Here is a 26763-nt window from a genome sequence, read left to right as displayed (position 1 = left end):
GAGAGCAGACAAATAAACATCTGCACACAATAGCACACATGAAGAGTTGCACTTTATTTCAGGGCATGGTCCCTCGCAGTGACAGGAATTGGTCATTACAAACATCAGGTCACAAATAGGGTCACCAAGCAGTGCCACGGCGCAGTGATCGTCACCTGTCACCAGAGCGGGCCCAGAGCAGCACCCAGGGGCAGCTGCTGGGGCAGGTGGGGGTAGGAACTATCCCAAACACAGCTACGACAGTGCTCCCCTTCTTGGAATTAACTCTGGCACCGTGGGGGTGCTGATGAGGACAGCCAGAACCCGTGCTGGCTCTCTGAGCGCTCCAGAAGAGCCGGTACCTCACATTCCAAATGTGTGAAGCCAAGAAAGAGCTGCAGTGAGGGCAAGTACAGCCAAACACCCAAATCTAGCAGGCAGTGAGCACAGCCCCACATTCCCTACGCCAGGGGCTCAACCCCCCCCCCCGTTGTGCAACACTGTTCACTTTATTTTCATAGTTCAATGTGGGGAAGCATCTCAAGGCTGGCAAGAACCAGGGCCTTGGTGCTTCCCAGAGCTCCATCCCTGCAAAAACACCATCATCTGCCCCAGTGCCTTCCAGGCAGGGCAGCTGCACCCTGGACTATCCCTGCCCTGCTCCTGCTCCGTGTGTACAAGCTACAGTTCAACAGCCAAACCCAGAAAGGGCAGGAAAAACCTGCAGAAAGCAGAAATTGAAACAGCAAGTCTCCTACTGAGTGTCTTGAGCAAAAAGAGTGAAAGGAAGGGGACTAAAGCTAACACTGACTACAGCAACAACCTTTTCAACCTGCTGCTGCTCCTGGGTGAAGATCCAAGGAAACAGCCAAAAAAACCAAAAAAGGCAGGGGGAAACCTCGTGTTTGTGTTGTGAGTACCCACCACACTGCTGTCCTGTCCCAGTCAGAAGCACAGTCTGGTCGGTGCCACCGCAGCTGGGGCTGAAGCGTGGGGCACATGTGGCCCTGTGCCCAGGATGGAGGGCAGAGCCCCCCCAGGCCAGCAGTGTCTGAGAGCAGCTGAGGGGAACCAGGGCTGCAGCCAGCCAGGGCACAGCCCCTGGTCCTGCTGAGGTAGATATGGCAATGTGCAGGGGCCAGACCTCAGGGTGAGCACGGGGCTCAGCAGCCTCCTGGGCCCTCCACACTCCCAGGCTAGAGCCAGTAATCGCTTCCTTCCGAGCAGGGAGGGCTCTTCCCTCCTCCTCTGGCAGCCCTGGCCTGGGTTCCCACAGAGGGAAGGAAAGATGAGTGCCTGACTAAGGCCCCAGCTCGGGGCACAAGCGGGTCTCTGGGGCTGGTGAGTGGAACTGGTCCCACTCTGCACTGGTCCCTGTGCTTCAGCCTCCCAAGGGATGCAGCTCCCCTGCACAGAGGCAGCACCCGGAGCTCTCCCCGGTTCCAGAGCGGGGCTGGGTGAGCTGGAGGAGCCTGCAGGGATGGGTGAAGTGCGAGAGGAGCAGCAGAGCTCCCAGCACTGCCCACACTCCCAGCTCCAGCTCCCTGGCTGGGCTCTGGGGGCACACAGAGCCAGTAGGGTGGGTGGGTGCCCAAGCTGATTGCCAAAGGCAGCGAGCTGGTGGCTCCTCAGCTTGTCCCTGCACCCAACAAAAAGGAACACAGGAAAGGATAACTCAACGTTTCTGGCCAGGCATGGGACAGCAGAGCAGATTTCTGAGGGGAATCCCACCCAGGGAATCCCACAGCCCTCCAGGAGCACAGCAGCTCCCAGCACGCTCTCTCCTGCCAGCAGACAGGAGCCAGACCCCTCCTCAGGTCAAGGCCACCCCATACATAGGCTTTGATTCCAAGAGATGAACAGATCCATGAGCTACTTCCCAAACCATACCAAATGTAGCAGGGATGCTGCAAGGACAGGGGAGCTTACCCCCAAACCTCACCTGCAGCACACAGCACCCAACAAGCCCAGAGCAACCCTGCCCTGCCCTGCTCCACTCCCCCAGCCCTGGAGCAGCCACTTGCTGGGCCAGCACGGAGAAAGAACCAAAGAAAACAACCCCAAACCCCCCGAGGATGCTGGAAAAGTTCTTTTCCATACCAGGCCTCCACCCCATGGAGCTGGGCTTCAGCCACAAAGCGAACAAAGAAAAGCCAACAGTACAGAAGCAGTAAGGCTTAGCTGAGGAAGGACATCAGTGCTCCCAGAGCATGTGGGAGCCTCTGGCTCCTGACACAAGCTCTCCAAACAGGGAAAAGCCCTCTCTGTGAGGGGCTGGACGGGCTGGGAAGGAGAGGGAGCTACAATTGCCTTCCAGAACACAAAACAAGGATGGGGCAGTCAGAACCAAACGAGATTTTCCCTCGACATAAGGGATTTTTACACAATCAAGGGGTGCTGTTCCCACCAGGATGTCCTTGCTGGGAATAGTCAACCAGAAGGACCCAAAACACATCTCAAAGCTCCAAACCAGCCTTATTTGTACCATGTGCTAGCCAGGGCTTGGCAGCAGCAGGGGACAGACACCATGGTCCTGCACGCTCCTTCATCCCACGGCAGAAGAGAATGAAAACAGCTTTGCAGGAACAATTTGCTTCTTCCTCCTCCTCCTCTTTTTTTTTTTGTATGTGGGTTTTTTTTTTTTTCATTTAATTTTACGATTATTCCATTTTTTTTCTTTTTAAATACACGAAGGCAAACCCTCCAGAACTTCACATCCTTTTGGTTTTTTTTCCTTTAAGGCGCCACCAGAGTCGCCCAGCCGGGATCCAGCGCAGCACAGCTCGGCTTTCACAGAGCTCCTCCTCTCTCCCTTCAGAGCCGGGGGGGGCCGCACGGGCTCTAAGTGGAGTGCAGGGGGATGACAAATTTGCAGCCAAAGGGGGAGTGGTAGTTGATGCCCACCTCCTGGAAGACCTTCTGGGGGATGCCAATGTCACAGAGGTAGACGCGGCCGGCGCGCTCGCCCAGCGGCAGCGGCAGCCCCAGGGCCAGCGACCACTTGGCGTCGATGCCCAGCTCCATCTCGCTGATGGGGGGGTCTATGCTCAGCACGGGGGCACGGTTCTGGTTGGCCCAGTCCACCACTGCTTTGTACCAAGGCTGGTCTCTCAGAAAGGCATTCTCGTGACAATCCAGGCAGTTGATCACTAAGTCAACCGGGGTGTCTGGGAGGTCTGCAAGAAACACGGACACGGCTGAGAACCGGAGGCACCAGCCGCAGATTTGGGGTTTGGCTTCTGCTCTCGCTGCACAGCCTGGCCTCACCTGCTGGTACTGCCATCCTTCCCCACACAGACCCATCCTGAGCAGCTCTCCAGCACTCTGGGGACATCCCTGGCCTGGCAGGCACAAAACCTCACCCAGTGACCAGCTCGTGAGCAGCCCCAGTGCCACCGACTCACAGCACAGGCAGCCCAGGGGAGCAGTGGGGCTCTCTGCCCACCAGAAAGGACCATTTTTTATTCCACAAGCTGAAAATGAGGCTGGTTTTTGGAACACACCAGCTGTGCTGCACTGCTGCCTGCCCCTCCTGCCTCTGTCGCTCTCAGCTGCTGCATTCCCTCACCTGTTGCATTCTCTCACCTGTGCTGCACCACTCCTGCTGCATTCTCTCACCTGCTGCATTCGCCACTCCTGCTGCATTCCCTCACCTGATGGAACACAAAGTCCTCTGTGCAAAACCATGGAATGGTTTGGGTTGGAAGGGACCCTAGAGTTCATCTCATCCCACCCCATGCCATGGGCAGGGACTTTCCACTATCCCAGGGTGCTTCGAGATCCATCCAGCCTGGCCTGGGGCACTTCCACAGCTGCTCTGAAAAATCTGTTCCAACCTTTTACAATATTTTCACATAGGCAAGTTGCTCTGTCAGCACAGCACAGCCCTAACTCCCAGCTTTGTTTCTCCCCAGAAGTTCAAATCAAGCAGCTTGGAAAACGACTGGTGAAGTGCCAAGCAGCAGCCAGCACTCTCCCAGGAGCTGTTTATTCTAGGGAATACCGAGATGGGAATCCTGACAGCTGCTGCAAGTGGCTCAGCAGAGCTGGCTCCTGCTTTGCAGCAGCAGCTGGACACTCATTCCCTCCCAGCTCCAACATGCTGAACAAGGCAGCCCCTCATCCCACCAGCACAGCTCCATACAGCAGCTCTTCCTGATCTCTTCCCACCGGAAACATCTGTGGCAGCACAAGAGCTCCTCTGTCGAGGCTCTGAGTGCCTGCTGTCCCTGCAGCCTCTGGGCAGCCACCCAGACGTGGCAGTGCCACTAGATGGTGCCAGGGCAGCGGGCAGAAGCCGGCTCTGCTCCCTGGAGGAGCTGGCCCTGCTCCCCCTGGGGAAGCCGGCCCTAGAGAAGCCAGCCCTGCTCTCCCTGACAGAGCCTGCCCTGCTCCCCCTGGGAAAGCTGGCCCTAGAGAAGCCAGCCCTAGAAAAGCTGGCCCTGTCCTCCCTGGAGAAGCCAGCCCTAGAGAAGCTGGCCCTGCTCCCCACAAAAAGCCAGCCCTGCTGCCCCACAAAAAGCCAGCCCTGCTGCCCCACAAAAAGCCAGCCCTGCTGCCCCACAAAAAGCCAGCCCTGCTGCCCCACAAAAAGCCAGCCCTGCTGCCCCACAAAAAGCCAGCCCTGCTGCCCCCCACAAGAAACCAGCCCTGGAGAAGCCAGCCCTGGAGAAGCCAGCCCTTGTGACCCTGGAGAAGCCAGCCCTGGAGGAGCCAGCCCTGCTCGGCCACTGACCTTTGACACTGGACACCTGCTGGCCCTGTGTCTTGCTGAAGAGGTTGAGCTCATTGGTGATGGACTCCAGCATCTTGACGAAGTTGGGGAGGAAGAGGATGACGTGGACGTCGTGGTTGGAGAGGTGCCGCCCGCAGCTGATGCCCTGCGCCCCCTTCACGTGGGGGCCGCAGAGCAGCGCCACCGTGGGCCGCTGGTGCACGTTCTTGGGGTTCAGTCTGAAACACAGGCAAGGAAAAGGGACAGTGAGCAAACCCCAGAGCCTCTTATCTTCTTCCTGCATGAGAAAAAAAATTAAAAAAGCCATCCAGTAAGATGAAAATTGCCAGGTGTTCTAAAATCTGCCACCGCTCTCCAGAGCAGCCCACATCCTTTTGTGGTGCTGAACCTGCTCTGCAGGTTCACAGAAGCTCAGACTCGTTTGGATGGAAGGGACCCTAAAGGTCACTCATGTGAGCAGGGACACCTTCCACTATCCCAGGTTGCTCCAAGTTCTGTCCAACCTGGCTTTGGACACTGCCAGGGGTGGGGCAGCCACAGCTGTGCCAGGGCCTCAGCATCCTCACAGGGAAGAATTTCTTCCACATATTTCACCTAAATTTCCCCTCTTTAAGTTCCTGATGAAGAGGCCCTCTCTGGCTTCCTTACAGGCCCCTTCAAATACTCAAAGGTTGCTCCAGCCTTCTTTTCCCCTTCCCTTCAGGACTTCCTGCACCCACAGCTGAGAGCACAAGGTCCCAAGGATTGTACAAGGCAGCTAAAATACTGAGGTGAACTTCCCCATCAGAGGAGCCACGATTAAAAAAGAATAAAAATGATCTCTACTCCCTAAGCTTCATTAATTGCATAATAAAGTTAATTTGGCCTGGAAGCCAGCAGGAATTTCAGCTGCCTTTGTGGCATAACTCAGTGCTCTCCATCAAGTAATCAGGTGCTGGTAAAGAACTCCTGAATAAGTGAGCAGGTCCTGCTAAAGAGCTCCTGGATAAGTGAGCAGGTCCTGCTAAAGAGCTCCTGGATAAGTGAGCAGGTCCTGCTAAAGAGCTCCTGAATAAGCAGATGGAGACTGAAGGGTTACTTTTGTTTTTGAGAGCAAATAATCTGGAGCAGCTATCAACAGCACAAAAACACAGGTGCAGTTCCTGCCCACAGCAACAGCCACAGAAGCAGAGCTCTTCAGGAGTCAGCAAAAGGCACTGGGTGCACTCCAAAGCTGCTGCAAAGAGCAGGATGTGCTCAGGTGAGCTGCAGATGTCTGAAAAGCTGAGTTAGCCTCACCAAAATCCATGCAGTGCTGTTTTCACGGGCTGCCTTCTGCTTTTATGGACGCTGTGAAGTTGTAACGTGCCAAATCAGCAAAGGGAAGGTTCCTTTCTGTCAGAAAGGAGCCTTCTGACAGTTCCTTTCTGAGCAGAAAGGAGCTCATCACCCCATTCTGCATGCCTCCATCCACCTCAGGCAGCACCTGTGCAAAGCTCAGCTCCCCAAACAACTCCCAGTGAGGGGGAAGGGAAACCTCAGCTGTGCTTTGTCTGTGAGTCAAGAGCCAAAAGTGGCAGCAGTGAGCTGAGAGGACCCTGCCAGCCCCTTCCCTCCCCCCAGAGGCCCCAGCTGTACCTGTTGGGCCCCCCCAGGAGGCTCAGGGCCATCTGGCTGGCACACACCCCTGTCATCTCCAGCCTCCTCTCCAGGGTCAGCCCGTGCTTCTCGGCCACCGCCAGCAGCTTCTTGTGCAGCTCGTAGGACACGCTGGGGACCACCAGCCCCGAGTCTGGGGGGCAGAAACAGGGGAGGGAGGCACAGATGGGGACAGTCAGACACCTCAAAACAGTGAAAAGGCTCATCCTCAACTGTTAACTGCTCACCCACGCTCCTTCCCAAGGCACCAAATGAATCCAAATATTCTCAGTGAAGCAGAGACAGCCAAACAGAAGCGCTGGCTGAAAATAACACTGCCACAAAAGTTCTGTGGGAGATTTTAGTAACACGAGGGCTGAGAAGGCCTTTGGGACTTACAGATGGAATATTAAGGTTCTTCTTCATGGTCTCCAAGCCAACAGAGCTTTAACCCACCATAAAGTGCTCCTGAGCACTGTGAAAGTCAGAAGAGCAGCTGTCAAGTGCCAAAAAAAAAGCCTGGATGTTTTATGTTTCCTGACACAGGTCCCCAAAATCCCAAGATCACAGCAAAACAAGCCATCCCACATTTGCTGGTAGGTGTTCCCATGCCAGAAGGGCTGCTCCAGACCCAACAGCCGGATCACAGCACACAGAGGCAGCAGGGAAATGCTCAAAGGATAAACTCTGCACAAAAACACCTCCCAGGTGTTTGGATCAAGAGAAAAGAAACAAGAGAGGTTTTGTGAAGTGCTGAGAACTGTCCAGCCTGGCCTGGGACACTTCCAGGGGCAGTCACAGCTTCTCTAGACAACCTGTGCCCTCCCCTTATGGGATGGCCAGAGAGCTGGAGCACGAGCAGCTCTCAGCTCCTTCTTTTCCCAGGAATGCCAGCTGAGTGCAGCAGGCAGCTCCCACTCTGAGACAGGCACAGGAGGTGCACCATGGAGCAAAAAAAGGCTGAGGATTGAATCAATGCCTGCTAGAGGAAACATCAGGTCAAAAAGAGTGAGCTCAGTCCCATCAGCATCTCTCCTCCCATCTTCCACTGCTCAGCAGCCTTGGGTCACCCTCACACTGCCCCTGGGGTGACAGTGGCCCCCTGGGTGCTCCTGGTAGCCCAGCAGGGCTGGGGCTGCCTGTGCTGCAGGGAAAGAGCTGTGGGAACGTGACAGGGCTGCTGCAAACACTCTGAGGGGCACAGGCAGTGCTCATGCACCCACCCCAGGAGCAAAGCCAGCCATTCCTCATGGGCTGGGCTCCTCTGCACACAGCAAACACGAGAGCCAGCTCTCACAGCCCAGGGTGGATTTGAGCTGTGAGGAATTATTGGTGCTGCTGCATTCCCCCAGGGTGCCCCAGTGTCCTGGGCTGGGAGATGTGGCTGGGGTGTGTATTCTATTATCAACTGTTAGTGGGGCAGTTCTCTTCTGCTCTTTGGGCAGTTTTCTTTATCTCTTTCACAACCCATCCTCCCACCAGGAGATCTCTGCTGTTCATGGGCCATTAGCTATTAATTATCTTCTGTTCATGGGCCACTAATTATTAATTATCTTCTGTTCATGGGCCAAGGAATGTCCCTGCCTGGCTGATCAAATTCCACCATCCCATGGGAGATGCTCTGCCCAGGGGAGGAGCCAAGCATTCCTACCTGGATACAATTATGAGTGTGTAATATCACATAATAAAAAGCTTAGAGTTTAAACTTTTAAAATATGTTACTATATTAGTTTTAATATATAGTAATATATTTTAAAATATATTAATCTAAAGCTAAGATGGAAGTTCAAGGCAGTGATTAGTCCTTCTTCCTCACCTTCTTCTTCATGAGTTTAAGTGGTGTGGTACAATTAAAAAGTCCACATTACAAGACACAAGTAATTAGTCACTAGTTAAAAGTAAAAATAATTTAAGTGTCATTTCTTAATAAGATAGTTTTTCCTTAAAAGACCTTTAGAGGTAGATTCTGAGCCATTTTCTGTCTTGTTAATGAAATGCTGTAGAACTCATAGCTTGCAAGAGTGTAATATAGATAAAAATTAATAAACAAAAATTAACACAACCAAAACAAAACAAACACCCCAAAACACACACACACAAAAAAAACTAAACAAAAAAACCCCCAAACAAACAAAAAAAACCCCTACAAACTGCCCAAAACAACCCAATTCCCCCCAAAAACCTCCAAAACCCCCCCAAAAAAAACCAGCAACAGAAAAACCCCCACAAAACAAAACCAAAGCAGCCTTTCCAGCAGAGGTGAGCCCAGAGGTGTCCCTGCAGGGGGACAGCAAAAGCAGCAGAGGGGACACTGCTGAGCCCTCCTGGAGCTCATCCCTGGCCTCAGCAGCCAGGCCTTGCACACAGGGAGGGCTCCAGGTGTGCCACCACTGCCCCAGAGGTCACCTGGCTGCCAGGCCAGGCCAGCAGGCTCTTATCAGCCATGCCTGAGTGCTGATAAGAGCCTGAGCCCTGCAGGAATAGCCCCGGGTCTGTGCCAGCAGTGGTCAAGGTCACCCACCTGCCCTGTGCCCGCAAAGGTCACCACCTGCCCTGTGGGTCACCCACCTGCCCTGTGCCCACAGCAGTCACGGTCACTCACTTGCCCTGTGCCACCCACCTGCCCCGTGCCCACAGAGGTCACCACCTGCCCTCTGGGTCACCACCTGCCCTGTGCCCACAGTGGTCATGACCTGCCCTGTGTGTCACCCACCTGCCCCGTGCCCACAGAGGTCACCACCTGCCCCGTACCCACAGCGGTCATGGTCACCCACCTGCCCCGTGGGTCACCCACCTGCCCCGTGGGTCACCCACCTGCCCCGTGCCACACAAGCCCAGCTCTGCCACGCTGCCAGTCACAGCTCTGCCACTGCTGTTGTTTTCCAAGCTCCAGGGATGATTTGCAATGAGTGACCCGAGGTTGGGGTCTCCCCACACCATCTGCTGACCCCAAAAGAGGGAGATCCCAAACTCTGGTTTTGCTCCATCTGAAGCACCCACAAATCCCCTGCTTAAATGCTGCACCAAGCCCCTGAAGCAGAAGGACAAACCAGACAATCTCCACTCTGTGTGCACCCAACCCAGCTCAGATCTTGTGTCCCCTCCACATCCTCCCCTCAGCCAGCAGCTTCAGGAAAACTTCCTCTACCATGGGCTGGCTGCCAGCAGTGGGTTAATGTGAGGCACTGCTGGAGTGGCATTTAGCACGCCAGCCTGTCCTAATTGCTCCCTCTCAGGAGCAGCTGAGATGCCAGGAGAACTTCCCTTCTCTGCCCTCACGCAAGGTCCAACCAGTCAGACTGGCTCATCAAAAGCATGCCCAGGGAGTTAAATAAACTCTGGCAGAGTAAACCCACTAACAATAACACCACTGCCACAAAACTGAAGCTCTGCCAACTTTAATTATGTTTGGGTTGGACAGGGCATCTTTATTGTTTGCTAATGAAGGCAATAAAATAAATTAGCCCAGGCCTTTTAATATTAAATAAATGTATTTTACAGCTGCCTGGGAAAAAAACCAAAACAACCCACAAGGCAGATATAGACTGAATGGTTTTGTGACATGCAGAGTGACACTGGGTGGATAAAAACATCCCAAGCCAGCAGAGGAGGGAGTTAACCTTCCAGAAGTTAAAGAATTATGAGTTTTTCCCCAAACGAGCCCTGTAATGCTGCTGGGATGCCCAAATGCTTCCCAAGCTTGCAGGGGCAGGGAAAAAGGAGTGGGTTGATACTAGAGGAACTCAGAGGTTGGATCCCATCTTTTCCCTTGGCCATTTCAGCAGCTCTCTAGTTCCAGTTCTCTGCTAAAATAAATCCAGGCAATGGCTCAGGCAGAACTGGGCTCAGCACCTCCTGCAAGCTGTCCTGACATCATCAGCTCTTTCCTTTGGCACTGAATAATCCCAAGGCCCAATTCCAGGTCCACAGCCTCACAGTGTGACAGTCTGGAGCTCTTGTCCACACCAGGCACAGGAGACATTCCCTGCTGCCTTCTGCTGGTGGTAAAGCTGGAACCACCTGCCTGCAGACTCAGCCAAGCACATTCACTGCCCCTCAAACAACACAACCTTAAGGGCTGCTTTTCTTAATCATCATGGTTTTTAATTACAGCAAATCCCACCACAGTTCTGGCTGACCTTCCAGCGTGAGCCTCTCCCAGCATTAGTGCACAATTCCCTCCAGCTGAGCAAAAAAAAAAAAAACCAAAACTGCCAGAGGGACAAAGGGACTCTGCCCCAGGCCCACTGTTTGTTCCTGAGGCAAAATTGAGGAGAGTGAAAGTTTTCTCTCTCTTCAAAGCAGCCCAGAACACTTCACACATTCAATATTCACATCCAGCCATGGAGGAGCTAAAAGAGGAGAAAAGTCAGTCAAGGACAGGGCACTCCAGAGGAAAAGCCACACTGTGGACATCACCCTGAGGGCACACCCAGCCTCTGATCCTGGCACAAAGCTCTGCCTGCTCCTGCACCTCCTCATTGGGAAGGAAAGGCTTGTTTGAAGAACAGACCCTCCTGCAAGCTCCTCTGAGCTCCAACACTCCTGCACAATGTTGGTTCTGCTGAGGAACCTGTTCCCAAAACAGAGAGATGTTCAAACACAGGAGATTTAGTGCCAACAGCAGAAAGAGAGACAGGCCTGAGCCAAACCACGTTTGAATTCTCTGGAAGTAGAAAAAGGCAGCTCACACCTTATGCAAGGATCAGCCTTTCCAGGGAGGCAGTTTTTGCTAAACATTTGCATTTCCCAGGAAATAAAGAGACAGCAGCTAGCCCAGACCAGTGAAGAGTGATGATGTGTTTAGGAGTGTGGAGTCCCAGGGATGGACTTGGCTCAGCCAAAATCACCTGTTAAATTCACTTTTGCTCGGAACAGATTCCCACCTTCCTCCTTCCCTGCTCGCTTCTAAAACACAGGGTTGTTTTGGAAGTGTTCTCCTTGACAGCCCAGCTCCACAAAACCAGCTCTCAGAAAAGCATCCCCGTGGACTGAAGTGTTTATCCTACACACACCAAATTCTTTCAGTCAGCAATAAAATCCCAGGCTGGAAGTCCTGCAGGTGAGTCTTGGGGAACTCAAAAGACTGACTCCAAACTGACATCAGCAGTTTGGTTTTACCCCTGTACCATCCTCCATGGCACCAAAAAGCAGGCAGGGATCCAGAGACAGGGATCCCACAGTGCCAAGAGCTGGATATGAACTCCCTGCCAATCTCCAGCATCAGTTTTGTGCTGGTGCAGCAGACAGAGAATCACTGTCTCAGTCAGAATCACTGTCTCACTGTCTCTATTAACACAATCATCTCTCAGACTGGCCCAGGGTGAAAAAAAAAAACAACAAACCAGCAGAAAGAAGTGCTTTGTCATAACTAGGAAGTGCTTTTTGCAAGGAAACCAGAAAAACTCTGCAGGGAGAATCCTGCCACAGACACATCCAAAACCAAAAAGGCTTTTGGAGCTCTTGGCACTCATTTAATCACACCAGCTGCTCTTTGAGCCACTGAGAGGCAGGCTGCCTACAGCTCAGCATCCTCCTTCCAGCTGCTAAACAAAGGGATTGGGAGTGCAGCAAACAGGATTGGGTTTCCATCCCTGGATTTACTGACTGCTGCTCAGTGCATGGTGGTTTTCCTCCCAGGAATTCTGCTGCTAGAATCCCCTGTCAGCCATCCTGCTCAGACTGGCTGCCAACAGTGGCTTAGCTTTTGTTTCAGACTAGACATCCACAGAGGCCCTGTCTCCTCTCAAACAAGCCAGCTGGAAGATGGATTGACAAGTATGAAATTTGAAAAAATCCACAGGATAGACAGGAAACCACACAGAAAATGAAGAGGTGCTTATTCACACAGCACAGGGGTAATCAGTGTGGCATCTTCCACAGAGAGATGCTGAAAGCTTGGGGAGATTTCAAAAGCAAGAGGTTAAATTAAGCAGGAAAAAAAAAAAGCCATTAATCCTGAACTCTCACTGCTGCCTCAGGAAGTCTTAAAATCATGAAAGACAAAGTCTCACTGCATGTTTGTTTCACTTTTCCTGGAGGATCCCTGCAAACACAACACTGAGCTGCTACAACCCACTGTGTTTTCCTCTCACCCGAGAGCAGAGTGGGACACTAGGAAGAGGAATGACAGAAATGGAGAACTAGGACATTGCTATACACCAGAACCATCAAAAAAGGAGACTTTTCAAAACTGAAAAGCAGCAAATCATTACAAATCCATCAGCTTCCTCCCCTGAAGCGTTTCACACTCCAGATGGAACTTCCAGGCAGAGGACGAATGACAGCACAAGGAGCTGCTCACACTTCTGCTCAGGCTACCAGAATATCAGTTGGTTTGAGACCCTGCAAGAAGAGCTGACATCTGATTTTATTCTGATGTGGAAAAGAAACACTCCTGGAATGCCAAATTTCCTTCACTCCCACATTTTACAATCAAAGGCAAGATATCCCAAGGAGACTGAAGTTACCTGGAATTTGGACTACAGGTGCCATAAATCCTTTTTGCATGAACTATATTTAAACCCACACAGAAATGGAGAACTACAACCCAAGGAGTGCCAGAAGCACAGGAAATCTCCTGAACCCATGAAAGCACAAATCCTGAGCCCACCCCTCTGTCCCTCTCAGAGTCCACGTGGCTTCCCCAGGCTACTGAAATCAAAGCAAAGACTCAAACACCTCTTACTCAGGTCCCAACCGCCAGCTTTGCTCCCTGTTGGAGCAACACTTACTTAAACCCTGCAAAGAAAGGCTGTGTGTGGACACACAAATCCAACCTCGCTTGGACCCCCTCGCAGCAAGAAATCCACCCCAAAAGCAGCACTTGGGGTCCTTCTCAGGAACATACCCGTGCAGAACTCCTTGTGGGGGTTCTGGGGTACCACAATCCTCCTGTAGACGATGGGCTCTGACTCCAGGATGTTCTCGTCGTGCCGGTAGCGGGCGGGTTTCTCGTTGGGGGTCCCTCGGGAGCGGGTGCCGCTCCTCCTCTCGTAAGTCTCGATCTCTTCAAACACAGCTGCCTTGTCAAAAAGGGCCAGGTTGCCCTCAAAATCGAAATCAGTGTCTGGGATTTCATCAATGTCATCCCCAAAGCATTCGTCATCCTTGCTCTTCATCTGGCCGTTCTTCAGGCCGCTCTTTTTCGGGGTCACCTGGTTGGGGTGGCGGCTGCTGGATGACCCTAAGCCAAAAGAAAAGCAAGGTGGGAGTGTGTCCTGAAAGGGAAAAAGGCATTTGGGGCAAAGGGGAGGGAGCTCCTGCTTACAGCCCCCTCACCATGGAGCTCAGCCCTGGAGCTGGCAGTACTCAGGCTCAGCTAAGCCAGCAGGAAATAGAACATCAAACAGAAAATAGAAACTAGAGCATCAGCAAACAGACTTTCAGGGACTTCCCTCCAGCAGCCAGGTTACAAAAACAAGCTTGCCCAGAGCAGGTGGTTTCTCCAGGTTTTATTTAATCCCAGTGCCCCATCAGTGGCAAGGTAATCAGCTGTGACACAGGAGTTTTCCCATGTTCAGGCAGGTGTGTGACCCAAGCCCTCCTCTGGAATTCCCCTAAATTTCAAAAACCACTGCAGGTGTTTCCTTCCCTGTTAGTGATCTTTAAGGGAGAACTTCAAACCCTGAACAGAATCTGTTTTTGCTCAACATGGATGTAATTTCTGTGACATGATACACAGTCCATTGCCTCATTCCTGCTTCACTCTCGTCCTTAGCCACTACCTTGTATTTTGGAATGTACTTCTTTCCAACCACAAGTCATCAGGAAAGCCCAAATTCCCTGGAGTGAGACTGATGAAAGTCTCCTCCTTAGGGCTGGAGATGAAGAACTGATGCAAATATACATTTATGAGCTCAACATATCCTTTACTTGCTCATTTCTTCCTTTGTCCTTCAGGTCCAGACAATATTATTCTGTTTGTCCTTGCCAGTGTGACATTTGCAATCACTAGAAAATATTTCAGGCCAATTCCTGCAGTTACAGGAATCACCTACAGTGTCCAACAGATGGAGTAAGTTATCAAGCCAGAGCTCTTGCTCTACTAAACCATTTCCTGTTGTTTAAGATAATCCCATTTGTGAGGGATTTATACAAACGAGTTGGAGAGAATCAGTTTCATAACACACAAACAATGAATTTCAAGCCATCCACAGAGACTTTCAAACATCCCAAAAGATTTGCAGCAGGCACAAACTCCACCAGCACCCTTCCTGTCCCCTGACAAGTCCAGTTTCAGCATGTCTAACTCCAGTCACGCTGAAATGGGATTTGCTGAGGATGTGTACCTGGTTTATTTCCAGTCAGAGATGCATTGCCTCACAGCAAGGATTTATTTCAGACATTGTGGGGCTTGGTTGTTCTCAAGAACTGGTTAATAACTAACCTGAAAGCTTTCCCACTCACCACAGCAAGATCCTAAATCTGCCAGGCCTTGCAGAATAACCATTCCCCATTCCACAAACTCCCTTCTCAAATGATAATGCACCTTTTGTCTTGGAAGGACAGACAGCAGAATCCCAGCACTGTGGTGACAAAACAGGATTTAGGAGAGAGGAAAGGAGAATTTCAGTAAGCACACTGCAACCACTCGTTTATGTGCATGGTTTGAAAGCTTTTGGTACCAGTTTGCACTCTGTCCCAGATAAAGAGCTCCCAAACCAAAGGTGACACAAAGCTGGACAGGGTTTGGTGTGGAACTGAACTGCCACTGCTGGAACCACAGCCACAGCCGCTGCTCTGAAGGAGGAAGATGAGGAATGCAAACACAACAGGCTCAAGCTCGCCCAGCATGGAGGAACTGCAGCTCAGGCAGAAGCCAAGGGACTCTCAGGGTTCAGGTGGACAAGCTGGAGGCAAAGGCAAAGCCAGCCTGCTCAGGCTGTTCCTGTCACACTCCTCTGCAAACAGCTCCACACTCCCCTCAGCTGCCCCAAACTCAGGTGGGTGTCCAGTGGGACGGGAGCAAGGATTGCTGATGGAATAAAGCTGGAGAACAATGGCTGCAAAGCTCCCTGCAGCCACAGAGAATGGGAGCCAGGAGCCCTCCTCATCAAAACGTGGTGGGCTGCTCCCTGAGCCATGCTGAGCTCTGCAATGCTGCTGACCCACCCAGCTCTGCCTCCAGAACGTGGCACAGGCCTCCAAGGAGCTGGGAGCAAACTTAGGAGCTGCTCCTCTTCAAGCATTGCCTTCCAGGCAGGAAAAAATGACAGCTGGTTCTGCTCAGGGAAAAGAAAAGAGGTAAAAAAAGGGCAAGGGGGGAAAGCAAAGTCAGGCTGCAGAAAGGCACATCTCCTATTCCAGCTGCTTTTGGATCACAGCTTCCAGTGCTCTGCCCTGCATGAGGAGAGCTCCACTCCAAGCTGGCACACAGAAAAGCACCTCCCTCACAAGATAAACAATCCTTCCCAGGCTTTTTTTGTTTCTGAGGAATAACAACCCTTTCATGTACAGCACACAAGCAAACAAAGTCTCCAGCAAGCTGGCTGCCTTCCTGAGAGATCCCTGTGGGAGGCTTTGCTGCCAGCCCTGGCACCACGAGCCCGGTGCCAGCACGGCAGCAGAACCATTGTTGGGAAACCTGCACTGGTGTTTGGGGTTTATTGATTCCTGTCACACCAGGGCTCCAAAAGGGAATTCTGGCCCTCACTTGGCACGCTAGAGGCCAGCAAGAGGTCAACATTCAGCTGGAGGACACAAGCTCTGGATGATATCTCAGCCCATTCTTCCCTACAAAGCCAGGCCCAATTCCATCCCCTTCCCCAAACTCACACATCACTCACCCTATTCTCCAAATGCACATATTACAGGGTAAAACATCCCTTGTGTACTCCTGTACTCCAAAATGGACCCAATCTACACCTAGCACCTGGCTCAACCTGCCTCAAAGTCTGTAAAAGTCACCTGCTGTGCTCATGTAAACCCATCATGAGTTGTCTGTGGGGGTGAAGCTCTGCTCACCCCAAATCTAGCAGACATCCTGGAAGGGGTAAAAATACCCCAGTTGTTGGTGAAGGAGAAAGACTTCCAGAGGTCTAGGAATTTCTCCTCAAAAACACAGCCTTACACCCGTTTCACTGGCCTGGCCCACCCTGGTTTGTTTCTTTTGTGAGAAAATGAAATCATGGAATTACTCCGGATGCATACCAAGGCTTCAACAATTAAGTCGTGGAAATATGCTGGATGTACATTGAAATTTCAGGAATTGGATTATGAGGGTCTGGAAAGGAAGACAGTTCAGGAGGCTTTGAGGAAAAAAGAGAACAAAGCCAGCTTTGGCCCAATTTTGAAGATTTTATCAAGAGAAATAAAAATAAGGGATGTGTGACTTTGAGATGCTCTGATTTTACATCACCCTCATTAATTTCTATTTTTAACAACACAGCCAAACCCCTATTGTAATTAAGTATGGGGTGATGTTGTAAGAGGTTATGGGTATAGAAGACTTAAATAGAAAAGCTTGGGGAGATTTCAAAAGAAAGAGGTTAAATTAAGCAGGGGAAAAAAAAGCCATTAATCCTGAACTCTCACTGCTGCCTCAGGAAGTCTTAAAATCATGAAAGACAAAACAGTGGGGGAAAGTCTCACTGCATGTGTCTTTCACTTTTCCTCCAGGATCCCTGCAAACACAACACTGAGCTGCTACAACCCACCCTGTTTTCCTCCCACTCCAGGATCACGTTGCAGTTTGGAGCAGCTCCTTTCAGAGGAAAAGGCTGGAAGCTGGGCAATCTTCAAACAGGAAAGATAGCAAAATGAGGAAATCCTTGGAACTGGCATTAGGCATTCTCTACATGGACAGAATCACTAAGATGGAAGAGACCTTTAAGATCATCGAGTCCAAGCCATGCCCTAACACCACCTCAATGAGATCACAGCACTGAGTGCCACATCCAATCTTTTTCTAAACACATGCAGGGATGGTGACTCCACCACCTCCCCAGGCAGACAAATCCAGTATTTTATCCTTCTTTCAGTAAAAAACCTTTTCCTAACATCTAACCTAAATTAGAGCCTGTGTCTTCTCATTCTGTCAGGCACAAGAGACCAGCCCTGCCCTGGACTGCCAAGGAAATTGTGTTCTGTTTGCCACCTGGATGGCAGCTCTGTTCAGTGGGCAGCTTTCCTTATCTCCTCCACACCCACTCCTCCCTCTGGGTAGACACCTGCTGTTAAGAGGCCATTGAATGTCCCTGCATGGCTCATAAGAACTACAGCATCCCACTGGGAAATGTGACCCCAGAGGGGAGAGCCAAGCATTCCTACCCGGATATAATCCTGAGATTCTGGAATAACTGCACAGTTTTCTCCACTGGATTTCCTAGAGGAACAGCTGCCTCTTCCACTGGATCTTCAGAGGAAGACTGCATCTTTCCACAGGATCCCTGCTCCAGGAGAACCACCCCTGCCACAATTCCAATGGGACTGCTAGCAGCAGGGTGTCAGGTTGAGTTCTGGCTCTGTCAGTGCTGGTCTAGTTTACTGCATTGTTTATTTTATCTTTTTATTTTCTTCCCTAGTAAAGAACTGCTATTCCTGCTCCCATATTTTTTTGCCTGACAGCCCCTTCATTTAAATTTTATAGCAGTTTGGAGGGAGGGGGTTTGCATTTTCCATTTCAGGGGAGGCTCCTGCCTTCCTCAGCAGACACCTGTCTTTCCAAACCAAGCCAACCCTCACCTGACTACAAGCACCTTTCAGGTGGGGTCAGAAATACACTCCATTTCAAAACAACCCCCAGGTGGGCCAGGGGAAGCTCCCAGCAAAGTCTGGTAGCAATAGGGAAGGTGCTGGAGCAGGAGAGCCCCACACTCACAGGAGTTGTGCCTCCTCCGGAAGCCTTTGGACTGGCTCAGCGTTTCCATGTGTCGATCCATGTAGCTCTTGGAGCACTGCTGCTGTGGGGAGATGACAATGTCCTGGCTCTTCATGTCTGTCCTCCTGGGGATGTTCTGGGGGGCACTGCTGGACATGGGCTTCTTCAGCACCTTGCCAGTGCCGTTCTGGCTGGGCCCCACCTGGCAGCCCACCCCTGGCGTGGCCGTGTCCATGTGCTGTGAGTCCCCGCATTGCCTGCTGTCCCCTGGCCCTGGGATCTCCAGGATCTTCAGCTCGGTGATGTCACCTGCCCTAAAAACAGCACCAGAACAGCAGGAATTTAGCACACATCCCGGTGTCCCCGACATGTTCTAGGAAAAATCCTTTCCTTGGGATTCTTCCCTCCTGAGAAGCTGAGAGGCCTCATGAACAAACTGTGAACAATTCTTATCTGCTGCTGTGGGATGCAGCAGGTGGATCTGGGATTGGTCTCATCTAGTTGTTTCTAATTAATGATCAATCCCAGTCCAGCTGTCCAGACTGTCTCAGTCAGAGACAAACCTCTGTCACTCATTCCTTTTCTATTCTTAGCCAGCCTTCTGACGAAATCCTTTCTTCTGTTCTTTCAGTATAGTTTTAATGTAATATTTATCATAAAATAATAAATCAAACCTTCTAAACATAGAGTCAACTTTCTCCTCTCTTCCCTCATCCTGGGACCCCTGTGAGCACCACCACACCCAGGAAGGAAAAAACCTCCTGAGGAAAAACATCCTTGTGCAACGGGATTGTTCTGATGCCATCATCAATAGGAACAAGGGAATAAAAGGATTTGAATGCTCAAACATAGATATCAAAATGTTCAAGTGAAATGGCAAATCTTCAAAATAACCACCTCACTATGCCTGCACTGCACCTGGATGTTGTTTGAAAGGTTCTGCAGCTGAAACACGAATCAGTCAAGCAAAAAAAGCAACTGGCCCAGAGCTTTGCAGAAATCTGCATTAATTTAACAGTTCCCAGCTAATTAATTGCCCTCAGCCTTGAGGCTACTATTACTTTTAATCCATTTCTGCAGAAAGCCACCCTCAGATCAGAGCAGTTCACGCTCAGACAAGGAGGACACTTCCCATTTCCAAAGAAAAAAAGCTAAAGAACACTGATCTAGCACTGGGCAGAAGCCAAAATGGAACAAAGGAGTGATTACAGAGCCCTGCACTTGCACTGACTGCAAGGAAGAAGTCAGCAGTGAAGCTCTCCAGCTTTAACTCAGCATTTGTCCAAGGGATGTGAAAGCAGGGACACCCCACACCGTCCCTGCTGCCTTCCCCCAGTGCCTCTCCTCAAAATCCAAAGGGAAGAAAGAAATTCAGAGGCAAAAAAAGAAAAATAAGAGTATTGACTGGGTGGAGTCGGTGTCATGGAAAAGGAGTGACTCAGAGCCTCAGGCACAGCAGGGAAAGGAGAAGGGGCACTGAGGAGTCACTCCCAGGGGGATCTGTCAGCAGTGTCAGCAGGGGCTGAGGGGAAAGCTTGGAAAAAGCACCTCAGGCCCTTCTGCCACAGCAGAAGGGAACAGAAATAAAGATAATGAAAATATAAATATATAAATATATATATCAATTCAATTCATCAATAAAATTATATATATTCATTATACAGGTAGATATAATAAATATATATTAAACATTTTTATATATTATAGGTTTATAGACATTATAGATTGATATTGTATATATATTAATAATTTTAGATTTACATTTTATAAAATTTAGAAGTAAAATTGTAAATAAAAATTATATATATTTATTACATATGTACATATATTAAATATATATTATTTAGATATATATTTCTATAGAATACATATATTATTTTAATATTATACAAATAATATTATTTAGAGATTTTTACAGATTACAGATTACATATATTAATTACTTTTAAATTGGATTATATATAATGTAGAAATAAAAATAGAAAGAAAATTATATATTTATTATAATTTAATGTATGTTATATATTTATATATTATATATTCTTTATTTTCAACTTACCTGATATATAATATATAAATAAAATATTAAAATTTTATATAATACATATTTATATTTTATATATAAAAATATAACATAAACTTATCTTATATATGTATATATTATATACATATATAATATACATATTAAATTGATATATAATATAGATAGAATATATATTATATTTCTATATTATATTTATTTTATATATAGAAATATATTTATATTTATATTATTTAAATATAATATTTATTTATATTTTATATATATTCACATATAAATATATAAAATACAAATACATTTTATATATTCACATTTCATATAAATAAATATGTTTGATATATTTTATTTTAAATATTCTTATATTTATATATATTATAGATTGATATAAAATAAATATTAATTACTTTTGAGTTATGTATAAATTTTAAGGTAAGAAATGTTGATTTAGAAATACTATAGAGTAAGAGAGATATTGTTAAGGCAGGAATAGAGTTTAAAAAAACAGTTCTAAAAGAAAGAAATAGAGCTAAAAAAAGCTTTAAAAGATAGTTTTAGAAATAAAATTAAATACTTCAGAAAAATAGAATGATAAAAATATATTACAGCAAGATTTACAAAGAGTAATTTTAAATTAGTTTTATAAATAAAATTAAAACAATTATAAAAAATATAGTAAGACTTACAAAGAGCAACTTTCGTTTTATAAATAAAATCAGTTTCATAAATAAAATTAAATTTATAAAGAAAATTAAACCTTTTAGACAAACAGAATTATAAAAAATATGTTATAGTATAATATAGTAAAATATGATTTAAAATATTTTATATTACAACTATTATATCTTATATTACATTTATAAAATTATTTCAGAAAAATCATTATAAAAGATATAGTAAAATATGTTATAGTATAATATAGTAAAATATAGTATAAAACATTTATATTAAATTATAAATATATAAATGTATTTGTATTTAAATACAATATTATGTTATAGTAATATATATTATAAAAATATATGATTACAATAAGACTTAAAAAGAGTAATTTTAAATTATTAGCTTGAAAACATCTAGAACACAGTAGAACAAAAAAATGAATAAACCCAAACCCAGTTTTAATGTTTTACAGCTGTTGAGGTTTTGGTTCTCCAGTTTGGGATGGCCCCACTTTTTGGGATGGCCCCAGTTGATGCTCTAAGCTGGGTTCAGTGCTGGCCCATGCCCTGTCTCACTCCCTGCTAGGTGACAGCATTAGCAGAAAGATAAAGCAGCCTCAAAGCCTTCCAAGGTGGAATGAAAAGGGTTAATTCTTTGTGCTGGTCAATGCTTTGCATCACTTCCCTAAATGTCTCTGATGCAAAACTATGGGAACAATTAGGAAATGGTTTAAATTACAATATCTCTATTATATGATATTGAAATGGGGCTGTGTATTCTATTCCCATCTGTGGAGCAGTTCTCTTCTGTTCATGGGCCATTAACTATTAATTATCTTCTGTTCATGGGCAAGGGAGTGTCCCTGCCTGGCTGATCAAATCCCACCATCCCATTGGGAGATGCTCTGCCCAGGGGAGGAGCCAAGCATTCCTACCTGGATCCAATCTGCCCTGGGAACAGCCCAGCAGCCTTTGCCCCCTGCATTCCCAGAGGAGCAGCTTTCTGCTGCCCTGCATTCCCAGAGGGAGAGCAGGCCCATCTCCAGCAGCCCTGGAGCTGCAGAGGAAAACTCCCCCCTTGGGCAGGATCCCTGCTCCAGCAGAGCCACAGCTGGCACTGCAGGAGGGCTGAGCCCCCCTGGGATGGGACTGTGTCACCACCCTGAGCCCCCCTGGGATGGGACTGTGCCACCACCCTGAGCCCCCTGGGATGGGACTGTGCCACCACCCTGAGCCCCCCTGGGATGGGACTGTGCCACCACCCTGACACACAGGGGGCCAGGGCATGGTCTGACTCCGGCAGTTTGTGTCAGAACCCAGGACACTCCTCTGGCAGCCCTGGGTGATTCCAGACCCTGGCAGGGGGCTCAGAGACCTTGGCACGGAGTCAAAACCACCCCTGCCTTGGATTTTAACTCATGGAAACAATTACCAACTTTGTGTGAGGAGGTACAAGCCACAAGAATGTGAGCAGAATAACAGTTAATTTGTCACAGGGTGAAAAAGTAGAATTTTGGGGTTTTTAGAAAGGGGGTTCTAGAGGCAAGATGGAGGAATCTGGGCATGTCCTGTCCTTCTTCTTGTCCTCCATCTTTAGCTGTGATGATGACACTTTTGGATTGGTTTAGAGTAGAGACAGACTGTCTAACAGAGGTGATAGGTATTGGAAAATGATTGTAAATAAAGTACAGGTAGTTCTTAGTATAGAAAGGTTCCACCACCCTGAGGGCAGTCAGTGTGCCTCAACCCGACCTGCTGGACAGACCCCAGCAGGTCAGACAGACAATGTATGAGATAAGAGCAAGTAAACAACCTTGAGAATGAGAGCCAAGGCATCCTGTCTTCTTCTTTGGTCTTGGGACTGGGAAAAAGAGACTTTCTAACACTTCGGGGTCATCTTGACACCAGAGACCTCGTCAGGTTTGTATTACTGCTTTTTTTTTTTCCTCCTAGAAAGAGCTGCTATTCCTACCCCCATATCTCTGCCTGAGAGCCCCTTTATTTCAAAATGACAACAATTCAGAGGGAGAGGGGTTACATTTTACATCCCAGGGGAGGCTGCTCCCTTCCTCAGCACCCTTTTCACACCCAGACCTGCCCCGGGGGCAAGGCAGGCACTCACCTGAAGGTGACCTCTGGCACGAGACATTTGACACCGTTGTGGAAGGGCCGTGTCAGGGAGATGGTCTGGCTGACCTGGTCCACAGCAGACACCCTGCCCTGGTACACTCCCAAGCTCTCCCCACAGTTAATGGACACGATGCTGCCCAGCCAGTCCGTGGCCATGGCTGTGGCACGGAGATGCTGCAACGAGATGCACAAAGCCACAGCCTGAATCAGCATCCACAGCCCTGGAGCCCTCCCAGCTCTGCTGGCTCCTCTCTCCTTGGTGGGGAGGAAACGACAGCCCAACCATCCCAGGCAGAGTGTACACTCCTGGATAATAAAAAATTTACAATAAAATATAAACATATATCTTGGGGCTCTGCCTTCCCCATTGTATGGCAGATCTTTGTTTGACCAGCTGAATTCAAAATCAAGAAGAAATAGTCAGTGTTTTGTCCTGCTTGTTGCCTTTTCACCAGCCTGGAAATGTTCACAAAAGTTCCTGAAGGCCTTCAAATAAGGATCTGCAGATCTCTGTTTGACTGGGTGAATTCAAAATCCAAAAGGAATATTCAGTGTTTCATCCTGCCTGTGGATATTCTCCTTTTTTTTTTTTTTTTTTTTTTTGTGGTTATTGCCTTTTCCCCAGCCTGGAAATGAAACTCAAGATAATTTTAGTAAGCAGGTGATCTAAGAAAGATGACCTGAAAAGCCCCTGAAGGCCTTCAAATAAGGATCTGCAGATCTCTGTTTGACTGAGTGAATTCAAAATCCAAAAGGAATATTCAGTGTTTCATCCTGCCTGTGGATATTCTCTTTCCAACCTGGAAATGAAACTCAAGATAATTTTAGTAAGCAAGTGATATAAGATGTTCATGAAAGCCCCTGAAGACCTTCAAAAAAGGATCTGCAGATCTTTGACTGGCTGAATTCAAAATCCACAAGAAATATTCAGTGTTTTGTCCTGCCTGTGGATATTCTGTTGCCTTTTCCCCAGCCTGGAAATGAAACGTCAGATAATTTTAGTATGGAAATTATAGAAGATATTCACAAAAGTTCCTGAAGGCCTTCAAATAAAGATCTGCTCTTATATCACCTCCTAACTAAAATTATCTCAAGTTTCATTTCCAGGCTGGGAAAAGGCAACACTCCCTGTGATTCCAAACTGGGAATTTCTCTTCACTTCCCTCATTTCATTTCCAGGCTGGGAAAAGGCAACACTCCCTGTGATTTCAAACTGGGAATTTCTCTTCATTTCCTTAATTTCATTTCCAGGCTGGGAAAAGGCAACACTCCCTGTGATTCCAAACTGGGAATTTCTCTTCACTTCCCTCATTTCATTTCCAGGCTGGGAAAAGGCAACACTCCCTGTGATTTCAAACTGGGAATTTCTCTTCACTTCCCTGGTTTTGGCAGATGGACACTGGGGCAGAGCAGCTCCTGTGAATATTCAGGATTGATCTCTGCATGTGCAAGTGAAAAGCAAAATCTTTCAGGGAACAGAGCTACAGAGCAGGAGGGGAACCCCAACCAAGAGAGAAGCACAAGAGAGGGGAAAAAAACCCCAAAAAACTGGAATGCAGGACAAAAGCAGCCTCAGCATCACTGTCACAATCAGATAATGAATTTAAAAATGGTTGCTCTCCTTCCCAGCACTTGAGTTCTGTCAGAAGCAGGGAGGAAAAACTCCAATTTGTTTAGACAGATGTTTCCAACACTGCTGGAAGCAGCTAAAGAGCTCCTTTGATCCCAGATTTCCCAGTGACAGGCTCAGGAGCATCACGGAGAACAAGAGACATGACAAGCTCCTAAATGTGTAGATTTGCCTTTCATGCTGCAATCAAAGGGGGAAAATGTTTGATATTTACTGGGAGCAGCACAAAGAAACACGGGAGACAGCCCAGGGAGATCAATTTCCATGTAAAAATCACATTGCTGGGAGAGGCAGCTGGATTCTCTGCAAGCTGAGCCTCCTGGAAAAAGATGCAAGGGGAGGAAAAAAAAAAACCTGGATAAGGAAAAGAAAAATCTCACTTCCCTCAAGTTTCACAGGCTGAAAACAGGGGATGCTTCAAAGGGAAGAAAACATTAAATTTGGTCACAAAGCCATGAATTGCTGAGGAGCAGGCTCCTCTCCTTCCTGTGTCTGTGTGTTGATATGAACCCTCAGTGAGAATGCCTGCATTCCAAGGAGATGGCTGATAAAAAGCACTCTCAAAACACAGACAGCACATCCCTGGGCATCCACAGGAAAGCTAACACTTCATTCCATTTCCTGTTTTCTTTTTAATCTCCCTTAGGAAATATGGGAAGGAGCTCAGCACACATCATCCCCTCACAGGGATCCTTTGGAAAAACAAGAGCCTCCTTTTAGCAAAAAACTGCCCAACAATCAATCTGTGTTTGAGTGCAAATATAAATTAAACTGTTTATGGACTGGGGGGGGGTGGCTGTGTCCCTGTAGGAAAACACAGGGATCCTAAATCTTAAAAACATTGTAAACAAGTGGACCGACCACAGGTAAACCCAACCAGACCCACAGGTAAACACAGGGGCTCCACAAGGTAAAAAGGGGAACCCCCAAGGTGAAAAGGGAGATCCCCCATGGATAAACACGGGAAACACCCCATGGATAAATACAGGGAACCCCCAGAGATAAACACAGGGAACCTCTCCATGGATAAACACAGGGAACCCCCCCCAAAATAAACACAGACCCCTCCCATGGATAATCACAGGGGAACCCCCAAAAAATAAACACAGGAAACCTCATAGAGAAACACAGGGAACCCCAACAATAAACACAGGAAACCCATAGAGAAACACAGGGATACCCCCCCCGCAAAAAACATCACAGGGAATCCCCCAAAAACAAACACAGGGAACCCCCCAAAAACAAACACAGGGATATCCCAGGGATAAACACCAGGAATCCCCAAAAATAAACACAGACTCCTCCCATGGATAAACACAGGGAACCCCCAAAAATAAACACATGGAATCCCCTCATGGATAAACACAGGGAATGCCCTCATGGACAAACACGGGGGAGCCCCCCAAAAAATAAATGCAGGGATTTCCAAGGATAAACCCCCGAAAAAAGTAAACACAGGGCCCCCCAAAACACAAGACCCCCCACATAAGCAAGCACAGCCCCCCACACAGATAAACACAGGGCATCTCCATAGGTACACATAGGGCCCCCTTGGGTAAACACAAGGAGCCTCACATATAAACAGGGTCCCCCCACAGGCAAACACGGCCCCCCCACAAGTAAACACAGCAACCCCCAGGCAAGCACGGGACTCAAACACAGCTTAACCCCTTGTTAACCACAGCCTCCCCACAGGCCTCCGGCCCCGTGCCTCCCCCGGCCCCACCTCCCCACCACGGCCCGCTCAGGCCGGGCAGGGCCTGGCGCCTCCACCGCGCCTCACGGCAGTCCAGCAGAACCCCAGAGCCCCGGGAAGGCACCACGGCAGGCCAGCCCGCCCCTGGAACAGCCGGGCCGTGCCCGCCGTGCCCCTCACCCGCCGCCGCCGCTCCCGCCTCACCGCGGCCCCTCCACCTCACGGACGCTCGGCGTGACGCCACTTCCGGCCCCGCCCCCCGCGCGGCGCTCCGGCCGCCGGCGGGGCCATAGAGACGGCGTGGGAGCGGCGCTGTGCGCATGCGCAGTGCCCGCGGCGGGAGCCCTCCGGCAGCTGTCGCACCTGTGTCACACCTGTGTCACACACCTGCCCGTCACCTCTGTCCCTCCATCCCTGCATCCCTTCCACCCCTCCATCACACCATCCCTTCATGA

General features: G+C 48.7%; 1 protein-coding gene across 2 annotated transcripts; it reads right to left on the bottom strand.

Moving 5' to 3' along the window:
* Positions 1-30: 30 nt before the first annotated feature.
* EDC3 (enhancer of mRNA decapping 3) lies at positions 31-26566 on the bottom strand. 2 transcript variants are annotated; one of them, XM_050978362.1, is made up of 7 exons: positions 26489-26566; positions 22975-23156; positions 18153-18466; positions 13182-13517; positions 6332-6485; positions 4715-4932; positions 31-3155 (listed from the first exon to the last, which is right to left on the bottom strand). In XM_050978362.1, the coding sequence occupies exons 2-7, from the start codon at positions 23136-23138 to the stop codon at positions 2821-2823; spliced, it is 1521 nt and encodes a 506-aa protein (XP_050834319.1). In that variant the 5' UTR covers positions 23139-23156; positions 26489-26566; the 3' UTR covers positions 31-2820. The 2 variants fall into 2 exon arrangements, with proteins under 2 accessions (XP_050834319.1, XP_050834320.1); XM_050978363.1 differs by having other exon boundaries at positions 26513-26560.
* Positions 26567-26763: the final 197 nt, after the last annotated feature.

This window comes from Serinus canaria, chromosome 10 (genome assembly GCF_022539315.1).
Source record: "Serinus canaria isolate serCan28SL12 chromosome 10, serCan2020, whole genome shotgun sequence".
In the NCBI taxonomy this organism is placed as follows: domain Eukaryota; kingdom Metazoa; phylum Chordata; class Aves; order Passeriformes; family Fringillidae; genus Serinus; species Serinus canaria.
The sequence above is the reverse complement of the archived record's forward strand: the minus strand, read 5'-3'. Positions and strand labels throughout refer to the sequence as shown.

Bases quoted from the DNA above. Each gene is read 5' to 3' on its own strand.
- EDC3 (XM_050978362.1), bottom strand. From the start codon at position 23,138: ATGGCCACGGACTGGCTGGGCAGCATCGTGTCCATTAACTGTGGGGAG. The intron at 6,486-13,181 runs GTATGTTCCTGA...TCTGCCCCCCAG, and splicing joins CCACAAGGAGTTCTGCACGG to ACTCGGGGCTGGTGGTCCCC. The intron at 3,156-4,714 runs GTCAGTGGCCGA...TGTTTCTTGCAG, and splicing joins GCAGGTGTCCAGTGTCAAAG to ACCTCCCAGACACCCCGGTT.